Source organism: Suillus fuscotomentosus (assembly GCF_016647785.1).
Source record: "Suillus fuscotomentosus strain FC203 chromosome Unknown F5891scaffold_129, whole genome shotgun sequence".
Taxonomy (NCBI): Eukaryota; Fungi; Basidiomycota; class Agaricomycetes; order Boletales; family Suillaceae; genus Suillus; species Suillus fuscotomentosus.
Genome location: NW_024539641.1, coordinates 1 through 14,083, shown reverse-complemented (window position 1 = coordinate 14,083; position 14,083 = coordinate 1). Strand labels below are relative to the sequence as shown.

At 47.8% G+C, this 14,083-nt stretch overlaps 3 protein-coding genes across 3 annotated transcripts; 1 reads left to right on the top strand and 2 right to left on the bottom strand.

Annotated features, from left to right (window-relative positions):
* Positions 1-7,019: 7,019 nt before the first annotated feature.
* Positions 7,020-8,464, bottom strand: F5891DRAFT_1211295 (uncharacterized protein; the record flags this gene model as incomplete). The annotated part of the gene is made up of 8 exons (XM_041369203.1): positions 7,020-7,143; positions 7,200-7,345; positions 7,406-7,534; positions 7,589-7,721; positions 7,792-7,985; positions 8,032-8,140; positions 8,190-8,333; positions 8,385-8,464. 8 exons carry the CDS (start codon positions 8,462-8,464, stop codon positions 7,020-7,022), a joined length of 1,059 nt encoding a protein of 352 aa, XP_041218065.1.
* Positions 8,465-8,734: 270 nt separating this feature from the next.
* F5891DRAFT_986718 (uncharacterized protein) lies at positions 8,735-9,484 on the top strand (the record flags this gene model as incomplete). The annotated part of the gene is made up of 4 exons (XM_041377809.1): positions 8,735-8,967; positions 9,022-9,093; positions 9,145-9,386; positions 9,435-9,484. 4 exons carry the CDS (start codon positions 8,735-8,737, stop codon positions 9,482-9,484), a joined length of 597 nt encoding a protein of 198 aa, XP_041218064.1.
* Positions 9,485-12,895: 3,411 nt separating this feature from the next.
* Positions 12,896-13,994, bottom strand: F5891DRAFT_1211291 (HAD-like domain-containing protein; the record flags this gene model as incomplete). Its single annotated transcript, XM_041369202.1, has 4 exons — positions 12,896-12,952; positions 13,026-13,175; positions 13,228-13,332; positions 13,383-13,994. Coding segments are annotated over 4 exons (924 nt in total), but the record flags the coding sequence as incomplete, so codon positions are not given.
* Between the last annotated feature and the right edge of the window lie 89 nt (positions 13,995-14,083).

The window sequence follows — 14,083 nt, the reverse complement described above, 5'->3', positions numbered from 1 at the left end:
AACGTTCTTCATTTCCCATCTTTTTGCGGCAATCCTTCTTAAGTGGTTAGAGTGACGAATTTCTTTGTATTGCTAAATCACATTCTGCTTTGAATAAACTTTCCGTCATTTTCCTGGTGCGACTGGGCAAAAGCAGGAAGTGGCAGGAGGGCCTCGGCTTTGGCGTGGGGGTCGAAAACAGCACGACGTTTCAAGGCTTCATGAAATTGGGTCGGGGGTTAGTTCAACTTAGTTGTGGTAACCTGGTAGGGTAGCGGGAGACTGCAGGCTGGGCGTGGTGGGCAGTAATAGACGCGCGATGGGTGCCACTACTTGACCTTATGGTGCTAGAGGTCTTGACCTCTGCTGTAAGTGAGGTGACGCCCGTTTGCTGTTTTCAGGAGCTTGAGGGAGCCAAAGTACTTCGGAAGGGTACGATTTTGGCCTAGTGAGTGTACGAGATGTGACTAATTTCAAATAGGGATGCCTCATGGTACACAGCAAGCCCATTGCCCATTGCCCCACTGATTCTACTATTCTAGATAGGCTTCGGGTTGCGCATTTGCCGGGTTCACACACTGCAATGATTATAAGGCTACACAAACGCTTCTCCTTCAGTCACATTTACCTTCCCCAATGGATTCTTCAAAGATAAGAGAGAAAATCGGTCGCTTTCGAATCCTCGTCATAGGAAGAGCGAACGCAGGAAAAACCACCATCCTGCAGAGAATTTGCAACACACAAGACAAACCAAAAATATACGACAGCGCTGGGGAAGAGGTAGGCCCATCACATTGTTAGTGGGAGGATGGCAGTGACCCATCGACATCAGATCGATCTCACAGTTCTAACGGCATCCAAAGAGGTATTAAGGTGTCCTCTTACTTGATGACATGAACTGATGTGTTCTCAGCGTGGAGAGCACGAAATTGAAAACGAAATGGTGTTTGAAAGTAACCCGGGCTTTGTGTTTCACGATTCACGCGGTTTCGAGGCCGGCGGCAAAGACGAATTCGACAAGGTCAAAGCTTTCATCACTGACCGTTTGACACAAGCCAAAATCGCAAAACGACTCCATGTTATCTGGTAATTGCAACTGATCAATCAAGACAAGCGCTATCTCACGGTTTCAACTTAGGTTTTGTATCCCAATGGACGAGGCTTGCAGGTCGTTCACTGCAGGCGAAGAAAAGTTTTTCACCGAATGCGACACTGCAAGCAGTAAGCTTTGCATCCCACCCTCATCGACGTTCGACTGATGCGCAGAATCACAATCCTCAGTACCAGTGATCGTATTATTTACAAAGTTTGATGCGCTATATGGCGTCGAATTTCGAAAGCTGATGAATACAGGAACTTCGCGGAAAGACGCTAAACAACAGGCCCCGAAATGCGCCGAGGAAACATTCGCACTTGGTCCACAGTTGAGGTTTCTCCAGGGTGTCCGGTGGCCTCCAAAATGCCACGTATGCCTTCCAAGTAAGCCGGTTTATGGCCTAGTTGCGATACACGATGATCATTGTTCCATCAGATATGAACAAAGATGATGCAGATTGCAGCGCACTGATCAAACAGATGGCTGCAGCTTTGGATGACGAAGCACTCGAGCAATTATTCGTCTCCACCCAGCAGACCAATCTAGAGATCTGCATGAAATATGCGATTCAGAGGTAACTATCCATGGTTTCATTTACATGTCACAAGCGATAGCGACTGATATTGTCCAGAACACTCCCAAAACATCTCAAGTCCACAGAAACAACAACATCCGAGAGTCATCAGAAGATGATAATGATGTTAAGCTGCTGGTTTCCGCATATTTGGGTAAGATTATTGGAAAATTCAAAAGTTGCTCTAATTTACATTGGGCGTTGACTTACAGCCAGTACGTCTGTCAATCCTTATTCAAAAGCCGTGCTGATCCAAGTCGTTGCCCGCCGTTCGCAGGAAGTGAGTGTGTCGATCCTCGTTCGAGCAACAGCCGTGCTGATCCAAGTCGTTGCCCGCCGTTCGCAGGAAGTGAGTGTGTCGATCCTCGTTCGAGCAACAGCCGTGCTGATCCAAGTCGTTGCCCGCCGTTCGCAGGAAGTGAGTGTGTCGATCCTCGTTCGAGCAACAGCCGTGCTGATCCAAGTCGTTGCCCGCCGTTCGCAGAGAGTGAGTGTGTCGATCCTCGTTCGAGCAACAGCCGTGCTGATCCAAGTCGTTGCCCGCCGTTCGCAGGAAGTGAGTGTGTCGATCCTCGTTCGAGCAACAGCCGTGCTGATCCAAGTCGTTGCCCGCCGTTCGCAGGAAGTGAGTGTGTCGATCCTCGTTCGAGCAACAGCCGTGCTGATCCAAGTCGTTGCCCGCCGTTCGCAGTTGGTGAGTGTGTCGATCCTCGTTCGAGCAACAGCCGTGCTGATCCAAGTCGTTGCCCGCCGTTCGCAGGAAGTGAGTGTGTCGATCCTCGTTCGAGCAACAGCCGTGCTGATCCAAGTCGTTGCCCGCCGTTCGCAGTTGGTGAGTGTGTCGATCCTCGTTCGAGCAACAGCCGTGCTGATCCAAGTCGTTGCCCGCCGTTCGCAGAGAGTGAGTATGTCGATCCTCGTTCGAGCAACAGCCGTGCTGATCCAAGTCGTTGCCCGTCGTTCGCAGGAAGTGAGTGTGTCGATCCTCGTTCGAGCAACAGCCGTGCTGATCCATCAATAGGACTTTCTTCGCAGCTCTCACTGTGTAGAGATACAGTCCAATCTACTCCCTGTGGTATGTCCAGTTGCTCACAGATTGTACAGATTGTCATGTTGCGAATTTGCTAGGCCCCTGGCTTATCGCCCCTGGACAACGTTGTTCAGCTCATTTCTGGTGAATTTTGAGGCTACGTTGTGATTAACCTGCTTATGATCGACCATTTAGCTGTTGTCATTGTCTTCGAACGCTCTTTCTACATTCACGACAAGCTGCGCGATCCTCAGAACAAGCCGCAGTCTCGTCCCTCTTTTTGTGTCGCTCTGGATGAGTACATGCGATTTCCGGATAAAACTGCTGTTAGTCAAGGTGCAAGCGATGCCGTCCACGCCTATAAAAAAGCTGTGGTTAGTGCTCCGAAGGAGAATGCAAAGGTGGAGCTAATCGAGGCTGTTCTTCAAATTGCTTTAAATCATCGCCTGCGTATGTTTCACCGTCATGTTGTAGCGGTGATCCCGCTGATCCGCTCGTCTTCAGCAAGACCTTAACGCTAGGCAATGCAACACGACGTAGATAGTATTCCGAAGTGGAGATCAGTGACGTGTCTTAGCAGTCAATGTACATTTCTTGAGTAGTCCGTTGAGGTAGTTTCAGGAGGTGGAACTGTATGAAATGGTTGTATGATCACACGATCTGGCGCTTTTCACGGCGTGGTGTGCGGGTGTCACCCTCAGCTGAGATAGTGATTAGAGCTTCACAAGCCGTTTTATTCGACTTCGTGCGTTACATCCTTCTCGCACGTTTTATTCAGCTGGGTTTACATTGCCTCTCACAGGGCAGAATTTTCCTGCTCCTGCTCCTGCTCCTCCTCGCACCTCACGAGCCGTTTTATTTGACTTTTCGTGTGTTAAATCCTTCTTGGGACTGATTTTTTTTGGCTGATATCTTGCATGTGTGCTCTGCATTATCAATTAAAGTGGCAATTGCAAAGCTACAGCCACTAACAACATCGAACATGCAGCTCGTATTGAATTTAGTATACTCAAATTCATTCTAGCCAAGTCGTGCCGTATCATGAAGTCCATAATATCTTGAGGAACCTGATGAGTATACAGGCCTCTACTATGGAAGTGGAAGCGAACAACTACGCCATGACTCAACCCATGTCACTGCTAGCTGAAATTCCCCTTGTGTCCACTGATTTCGTTGAGTTACAATAAAGGTGTCGAGGAGGCCATTACTCTGTGCGCACCGAGTGCAGCTCAACCCTCTTGCTGTAGATAATTTTAGGCTGGCCTCGTGGCATCCCACTCAGGGCTTTCCATGTCGCGTGTCAAGTGGGCCTCAATCACTTTGAACTGGGTTGCTGAAGCTGAGAGTCATCAACACGACTCTGCACTCGAGTATGCTTGGAGCTTTCTGACGACCATGTGATGATGCGATCGTCTATCATTTCAAGGCGCCAGGCTGCGACTGCTTTTGGTGGTGCACACTCACATCGGGGCCATGGTCGCTAGCCTCTCGGAGCAAGACTCTAGTCGAAGACTTCGAGTCAGCCAATCCGAAACTGGCGGACAATTATTTGGAGCTGAGCAATTGAGTCTCTAATGCCGCCTAGAGTTCTGCAACCGTCACCGACAGAGTACAGCGTATAGGAGACTTACAAAGTTACAAGGCAATGTCTGTACAAACATGCGCGCCCGTCGAAGTCGGTTGTTTCGTCCTGAATGGCTGCTTTGACTTGTAGTCCATCCGCATTGCTTACATCCGGCCGGACGTTAGCGCTAACCTTCTGCCAATGAGAGGCGGGACTCGGACTCGGTCGTCCGTTTGACCTCGCATACTCGATATTTGTGGTCCGTCGAAATGTCGATTTTCAAGTTGCCGCCCACCTGCACCCCCGCGAGAAAGTCAGAAAAGAAAGGTACATATGATATTCACAGGTACGCTAAAGAAATCAACGAAACCGCATCCGTCACTAAAGCGTAAGGCTATAGTCATACTCAGTCTGCGCACTCTGTGCAATCCAAAGCACAACAGCCGACAGCATCAACGCCACGTTCTGCGACACGTTCGCATAGCCGTAGTAAGTATACTGCTCGGGGTAGTCCATCATGATGTATTTCAACACGAGAAGAGACTAGAAGAGACATTGAACATCGGGTAGCGTCAAAAAAAAGACATCAAGACTTACCACGCTCCCCGCCAGTCCACCAGCCATGAAAGCAAATCCGATGAACAGGAAAAGACGTGCCCTCCACACAGCATTAGAATCTCCATAATCGTCCCCTCTAATCCTATCCTTGTCGATCAAGTTGATGATGACCATGCCAAGGAGCGAGCAGATACCCGGCACCCAATCAGCGAACTGCACATGCACGGGAGGCGGGATTTGGGGTTCATCATAAGGCGGGTGAGCATGCGCAGACAAGATGGCAGCATCGAGGAAAGTCCAGTTTGCAAGCGCGAACTGCGGAAAGGACATGCAGTTAGCGTCAGCAAGGGAGATACAAGAAGCGCACGGACCAAAGCACCCGCGAGGTAAATGCCAATAGTCCGGCGATGCTTTCCCAAGTTCAAGTTGAGGTCTGGAAATGGGTTTAGACACACCCTGCGGGGGTCATAGTCTGAGCGAGGGAGAGACATCATGGGGTGATGGGGACAAGTTTGCTGTTGCGCTGCCTGCTCAGTACTCAGTGCTGGTCACAGGCGGTCATCGGATGCGTGGGAAATCACTTGTAGGACACACATATTCGATCAGTGTTGGAACAGCGCATCATATATTCGATTCTTATTCAAATGTTCTTGCTATAGCAGCGCCGTATCGACGCTCCTCAACTAAGTGGACAGTGAATGGAGTCTGCCATGTAGATCTTAGTGTTTGGTATTTCACCGACCCTTTGTATATTTTAGGGTTAGGGTCAAAACGTTTCTGACTCCATCAGGAAAGCGACGCGAAAATGGTAAAGTGTTAGAAAGGTTTATTTAAAGTAAAATTCGTACAATATATATCACAATTGTACTTCAAATGACAGAGCTTTGAATACCCGGACTACGTTGGATAGAAAACCACCAAATGCACATTTGTGCAGTCTCGTTGCAATTATCTGCCATTTTGTCAACAGATTGCAATACCCACCAGCCGTGAGAATGAATTATTAAGTTGCCCAAAGTCACCACAGTCACCTAGTTGAGCACTAGCGGTGATACACTATCATTCTGCCATGCCCTGGTCGTGGTATGTGACCTTTGGCTGTTGCGCAATCTCTAGATGAATGCTAACATCAGATAATTTTTTATATGGCCGGACTGCTTTGGATCAAAGCTGCCAACGGCCCAAATGTGTAAAGCGATTATAATGCAGTTTCAATCCGCTTATCACCGGCAACCTATGCTTTTCAATGGAACTTCGACAAATCCTCCCTTGACGTTGGCGTTAGGTAAAGTCTTGCAACATTAGTTTGTTTTGGACCGAGTTCCCTTTGGTACAAGGATGCGGAACGATGACAATGCGGTACTATCCGCCAGCTTACTGCTAAGGTATGGTCGTGAGGTGCAAGGTGAGTCAGTCATTCCATTCTCCACAAAATCTTAATAAACTCTGGCAGTAGATAAGGTCTTGTGACGTTAGCGTGTTCTGGACCGAGTTCCCTTCAGTACATGGATGCGGGGCGATGACGATGCGGTATCATCTGCCAGCTCACTGCCGAGATATGGTCGTTAGGTGCAAGGTGAGTCAGTCAGTCCATTCTCCACAAACTGTTGATGCACTCTGGCGCTAGATAAGGTCTTGCGACATTAGCGTGTTCTGGATCGAGCTCCCTTCGGTGCAAGGATGTGGGGCGATGACGACGCGATACCATCCGCCAGCTTACTGCTGAGATATGGTCGTTAGGTCCAAGGTGAGTCTGTCATTCTGTTCTCTACAAACTCTTGATAATCTCTGGTACTAGATAAGGTCTTGTGACGTTAGTGTGTTCTGGTTCGAGTTCCCTTTGGTGCAAGGATGCGGGGCGATGACGACGCGATACTATCTGCCAGCTCACTGCCAAGGTATGGTCATTAAGTGTAAGGTGGGTTAGTCAGTCTATTCTCCACGAAGTCTTGATAAACTCTGACGCTATATAAGGCCTTGCGACGTTAGTTTGTTCTGGACCGAGCTGCGTTCGTTACAAGAGTGCGGGACGATGACGACGTGGTACCATCCGCTAGCTTGTTGCAGAGGTAGGGCTATTACAATTCATCTCGGCTTATTTCAGATCATTATTGGCTGTAGGTCTATCTTCTGGTCACTCGAGTGCTCTAGTTGACGACAACATGCTTATGCTTATATTAGTTGTAATTTATTATACGAAAACATGTTTCTAGAAAGACTACGATGAAATTAAGTTTGAATCTGTAGTTTGTTTGATCGCAAGACGTTTGAGCCGTATTTTCGATAAGGCACTGTTGGCGCTGATAGGTCGTTTAGCGGCAGAGGAAGTGGGAAACACTTGGCTGGCACATAACAATGCATGAGCCTCAGTGATATAACGAAGAGTAATAAAAAATACCGATTCCACCAAGTGAGTAGGTCATCAACCTCCTTAGATTCCTCAGGATCTTCGAAGAGGTCGAGGAGGCTATGATAAAACGTTTCTGAGTCAGTCGTTGTGTCGGTCCTTGAGAACACCGAAGAAGAACTTATAGCAAATCGGACCTTCGGTTGCATGTATGTCAGCTATCAGCTATTCAACGAGAAAGACATGCGTCGACGAACCTGAGTTGCAACGTAAGCTATGGACGCGATGGTGACGGAATTCATGCCATGAAGGCGAGCATTCCCGGACCGTGTGGCTTTCGGTTCTTTGTCGACCGAACTTGGAGACGTAAAGACATGCTTGTAGGCCTGATGTGCAAGCAATCAGTAGTGAACTATGTAAAAATACATTTGCCTACTCACACATACCAACAAGCGGCTCCTAAGAAGACCGCACCATGGGTCATCCGCATCAAACGTATGGTGGGCGTATAAGAAAATGGGCCATTGGTCCCCACAGACTAACATTTCGCCACTTCGGAGGTTCTCTCTCGTTCTGTTGAGAATCAAGCGCAAAAAACGTTGTCAGGACTACCGATGCTAGAAAAAAGAAAACGAAAACATACTCTGCGTCCTTCCAGTCCAACCCAGCAGGACAAAGCAGTGATCCGGTAAGCTCGTGGTTGAATCCCCGATTGATCTTTGAGTTCCTGTGTAGGGGGGGCTGAATTGCTGCCCCTTTCGGAGAAATCCAATCGAGCACTGCAGACTTCAACGTTTTCGTATCATCGCCTCTCGCGCCTGCAGCTCCCTTACCGATCTATGAATTGTAAGCACGAAGTCTAGCCACGCAGAAAACAACTCACCAGCTCTCCAACATGAATAATTTCCTCCTCAGACCCGGTTTTCAGTCGCTCCAACAGGCCGGGATAAGAGTCCAAGAGCTGTTCGAAAACTCGATGTTCTCGTCGTTCCCTACCAAAAAATCAGACAACAGTAAGTCAATAGAGACAATGTGTTTCACTCAGCAGGGAAGTCTTCCAAAGGAGTATCTTCCATCTGCTCCAATCTAAGGATGCCGTTGGTGAGTAGAGAAGGATAATTACATAGTGCAAATACTGTTCGACCGAAGTGACGCCCATGGGATATAAGAGGATCGGACATAGAGCTGGGCGACAGAATAAGTCTGCAAAACCTGTGTCGAACAAGGGCAGCTTACGCTTTTTTGCGGGGTCCCATTTGAAGGGCCGATGTAGCACGCTTGCTCGGAATGGTAGATATGGTCTCTTCAGTGGTCATGAGAGCTCACGAGTCAAAAGTAGCTCGAGCATCACAGATACTAAAATCTAGCTTTTTATTTCCAGCAGCGCACCACGTGATATTCCAATAAGCAGCGTACCTGATAGCAGCCAAGCAGTGGCCAGGGTGGCTGACGGCTAGGCAGTAGCCGCAGTGATTATGGGCCAGGATGGCCTGCCGGAAACGAACAACCTTTCGTCAAATTGCGGGGTGCCTGATGCCAGTCAAGCAGTGGCCAGGGTGAGTGACAGCTAGGTATTAGTAGCCGCAATGATGGGATGGCCTACCGGGAGTCGGGACCGAGTAACCTTTCGTAAAATCGATGGTGATAAGCTCCATGGTCCGAAAAAAGTGCTAGTAAAGGACCCGAAGGATAAAAGCGTTCTTGGACTTTGCATCTTCTTGTATATCGCAGCTAGGCTACCATTGCCTATGCTGAACCTGGATATGCAACAATCATCATCGTGTCAGATCTCTGGACATGTTATTAATCTGAACCTCCGGTAAACTTAATGGCTTACTTGTCAAAGACTGGACTTGCTAATTCTATGTGTCAGGATTGAGTTAGTGCACGATATCACTGACAAACAAAGTGGCGGGTCCAAGCCTGAGGAATTCGCCAGCGTAAGGTAAGTGTCAGATACTATCATCAATCATTTTCGAAGCTCATCATAGATCAGAGAGGTAAATATTGATAAGGACTGCCCTACGACAGAGAGCCGCGAGGAGTCCATGGCTGATGTTAAAGAACGACTGCGACGTGCAGAGTTGGGCTGCGTGCGACTTGAAGAGCTGTACAAAAAATACAGGTTGCGTTGGCTGGAAGAAAATTATCGTGCCAGAATCTTGCAGGAATATGTGCCAAATGTAACCAGTACATCTCCTGGTCAGATCCCATGGGACGCCCCTTCTCCCATTCAATGTATGTCCGGCGTGTGCTCCCCTTCAATAAACTGACTGTCTTTCTTAGCGGACGACGACGACGAATTTGAGGACCTAAGTACAGAAAAAATACCGTAGTGTTACCGTGTCGCATGATGTCGCGGCGCAGACAACGTTGGTGACTCCTATCTTCGTAATGCGACTCGCGCGGGACATATCCATCCTATATTTGCAATACTCTCGCAGAATAATTTCAGGACAAGATGTTACTGCGGCCGTATCCTGGCCAGGCCAGGACCGTAACTAGCAATCACCAATATAATCAAAGAACCTACCACAACACCGAGCGTAGTGAAGCACGGAATCATTAGAGGTGTAGATGGTTTGAAGTCTGAAGCAACACCTGCGAAGAATCTGAGGATGGAGCTTGTCACACTACCGAACCATAAGTGACACAGATAATCACGATCGAAGTTTGCTTACCTCAATACACAAAAAGAAGTCGGTATGCTTGTAATGACGACAAGCATCGCCGTCCTCTTTTGCAGGTAATATACCTGTCCAGTCAGTAATATCAGGCTTGTTCTTGAGAAAAAATAGTGTGAATCGAACCGCAAAGTCAATGGATCTCATTCTCTCGCCGAAATGTTGCACCATCGTGCCAGCAAAAATGCAGGCCAACACCGAAAAGTAAAGAGCAAGAACATAACGTCTGTGAGGTCACTGTTGTGCCTAAACCTGGAACAGCAAGGATGGCGATGTCCAAGGCCATGGAGACACCAGCCTGTGGGTGAATAAGTGGGTGGATACCCTCATTGATGTAGCGCCTACCAAGGTAATTTGACTTTTCGTCTGATTGCTAAGATTGTCGACAAAGTTTTTGACCTCCACTCCATTCACGATACCATCGACGGAAGTCCTCTTGACGCTTTCGATCAGTGACCGGCATGCAGAAGACTGTAGCTGCAGTATTGCTCATGAAACAAAGAAGTTTACAGTTTCTACGCTTCTCTTTCACTGCATGGTTCCGAATCAGTCGAGCTTCTGGTTGGTTGTGGCGGTTAAGATACTGATGGTGCCCTAAAACGTTCATTTACTTGATGACGATAGGGTTTGTGAGGAAGCAACAGCACGTAAGATGTATAAAATTCTACCTGTGAATTGGGATATCAGTACTTGATTTCAGCTTTCCAGGGCTCACATACAACAGAACACGATACTGGTTTCATGTATGAGCCCGTTGTCTGCAAGGTCTTCTGTTTCTTCATTATAAAAACGCTATGCAGGACTAGATACAAGTATGAACCGATACTGGCTAGATGTTCGATGATTTGCTTCATTTGCTCCAGGGTCCAGAATATCGAACCGGCCATGGATTGACTCAACGTAATTGCTTCTGTGCCTGCTAAGCGATTCTTGCCATCCCCGTTGTAGAGAATCATGCCTCTCATGGCGTGATATGGTAGTTTTCACCAAGGAGTATACAGCACGAACTCATAGCATTACTCTGTGCGCTACCCGCAGCTATCTCTATATGAGGCGCAGCTTTCCCACGCAACGCGCGCCATGCGCGCACCATTCCCGCGCTTCACGATGTATACGCGCGCGCGCGTTCCCGCGCTTGCGCGCCCTATAGCGCCAGCCATCCAGATGCATCCATCCACTGTCCACCAAGCTCCCTAGTATGTATATTTCCATTTCCTTTATTAGCATAGTTCCACCTTTATTTTTATCATAGTTTCTCACTCATATATATTTTTACATACCTACTCGGTAGCGCTTCGGCTCCGCATGAGCGCGCTTAGGCGCGCTATATAAGCGCCAGCAGTACATACTACACTGGACCTTACTTTTCCTACTTTTCACTTACTAGTTACTACCCACTTACTACTTAGCAGAATATAGTAGAAAGCTATTCCTTTACATTTTGCACTCTTATATCTCTTATCTTGCTTTATATCACTACTTAAGCTTAGTTTCTCATTTCCGCATACGCGCGCGCACTTTCCCGCGCTTCGCGCTAATATGCGCGCGCATTCCCGCGCCTTTGTACCTTGCGCGCTCCTGCGCTTTCTCGCGCTTCGCTTAAGCGCACACTTCTAGATCCTTGCTGCACTCACTTCCCCTATAGGGTCGAACGCACTTGCTTCTCAAGTAACGCAGACTAGGCAGCGCGCGACCTTACAACTTTTACAGATACAGTCAGGAGCATCTTTTGTTCCTCATTGTATTGTACCGTGATATAAAGCTTACCTCCAATATAGCAAATAACTTCTCTCCGTACGCTTCTCACAACCGAAACATCCATCGACGACTGCTGCGGAAAGAATTCAAAGTGTTTCCTGCCGCCAGTGAGAAGTCTTTTGATCAATCAGGTTGGCACATCCTGACCACTTACCAATACTGAGCCTCGAGTTCGAGTCCTACATGATTGCAATCGGTCTCAAAGAAAAATTCAAAGATAAGGTACTGACTCTTATGTTCCCATTGGCTTGGCTGGACACAGTCGCGGAAAAGAAGGTAACCGTTTAGTTCCTCTATCCAGGCAATGATACGCTGGTCCGGAACCACGTAGTAATATTGGAACTTTTCTTCTCCTCTAAACATTGTTGGATGAACAACCAGTATCCATGCATCTTCTTGCGTCACAGCTCGTAATGCATCGACAAAGTCATCGATCTTCTGGGGATCCTGGTACCGCCTTAGGTTTACCGAAGTATACGTTCTCTAAATTTTTTATCGAGTTTATCACTTATACGATTAGCTAGGCAGCACTCACCTTGTCCTTATGATAGTAGTATGTACCACCTAACGGGTGGACAAATTCCTCCCAATTCCCATATTTTAAGGGCCTGTTGATGGCGTTGAAGTGAATCCATTATGAAGAAAAGAAACTAACCTAGGGACATCAGTTTTCTTCCTACCAACGGAAGTATCTTCAGGTATATCATCACTAATTGTACACAGAAAAAGTCAATCGAATGCAATCCTACTCGCAGACGGGTACTCACAGCATCATCGCTTCAGCGTACCGCGGGAGTTGCGTTGGCCAAATACCAACCGCATGATTGAGAATCTGTTGCTGAGAACTGTAAGTTGTCTAAACCATGTTAGACTCTTGATCATGAGCACGTCCAAGAGGCACAGTTGAGCTTACCATCATGTTCAAGCCAGGAACCTGTGACTGAAGGTTGTTCGTGCCGTAGTAGTACAGGAGAGTACAAAGACAATCGAACCAAACTTCCTTTTTGGGAATTTTATGACGTAGTCATCAGCGCGCTCAACTCAACAAGTAGACCAGAAAGCAACCGCAATGACAAGTTCCATAGATATCATAAGTAAATTATCGATATATATAGCCCACAAATATATTTATGCTGCGAGCTAGAGGTCTATATCAGAGACTGCCCCCACAGCAGTAGACGAACCCTAAGTATCAAAAGAAAGTGTTAGGACGGCACCTTATGCCAGCAGAAACTTTTCGCCCTACCCACTGGTGCAGTATATGTAGGTTGGCAGAATTATCCACGTTCTTGCGGCCCAACTCGAAAGCCTATGCGAAACGGCATTGTAGATATCGAGATGGTCCATCACCGGATCTGCATACTAAATGAGACGAAACAAGGAAAAGAAAGACATTAGTTGAATTTTAGAACCCGGCCACCTGTAATGAACGCACGGAACCCAGACTTGCGGTGTACACTACTACTTCGTACAGCTCACCCATCTGTCGAAGAAACTCGTCTACTCCTGGTCGCTTCTGTACATACATGTTGTGCCATTGATGCTCAATTTGGACAGGAACGACAAAGTCTGGATCTGGTATGGGCTGACAGCGAGGTACGTCAAAAGCAGGTATGAAATCGGAGTGAAAGATATACCATGATGTTAATATGGACGAGGGTCTGGTCCAGGTCAAGCACTAAACACTTCTTGCCAACATGTTTAGGCGCGATGGGTGGGAGAAGTGGCCATGACTTTCCGTCCTGTAAATTCCAAGTCAGAAATATATCTATTGGACTACGGATCCACTCACAGAGCCCATGGGAATGCCTGCACCCCCATTCCTGATCAGCATTTCATCTTCCTCGCTTAACTCATCAAACGAAACATCATCCGACTCGTTACCATGTTCGGACGGGCGACTTGCAGAGGTCTTTAATACTTGACCAGGAACAGAAGAACCTGGCAGTTGTACGGCCCTACTGGTAGCGCCCGCAGTCTCTAGCAAGTCCTTAAGAGGTACAGCAGGTTGACCTGAGGATGCGACCGGAACTACCGATGCGACCGGTGCTTTTTCAGAAAATTGCTTCACAGCATTGTCCGCGGTCTTGTGAGCCAGTAAAGTAGGACCCGACCCAACGCTTGCCACACCATCGACGTCGATGTCATGAGCTCGGGAATCGGCTCCGAGGCAGCAGAAGAGCTTGCGAAAGAACGTGGCCAAGAAGCTCTCTTTGGGTTTCTTGACACGTTTGATCTCAGAAGACTCTACAAATGAAGCGTGATCTTTAGATTGAGAGCGACACCGGAGACTGCTGCGCCTGGAATGACTTTGCGAAAGGAGTGTGGATGTGCCTGCGGATTCTTCGCGCTTTTCAAGTGCCGGAGATGCAGTAGATGATGAAGAAGTATATGCAGCACTGCCTACATTCTCTTTGGAAGAAATAGAGGGACGAACGCGTGGTGGGACCTACTGGTCAATGGCATGTGGCGTCCTTGATAATGAATCCTTCG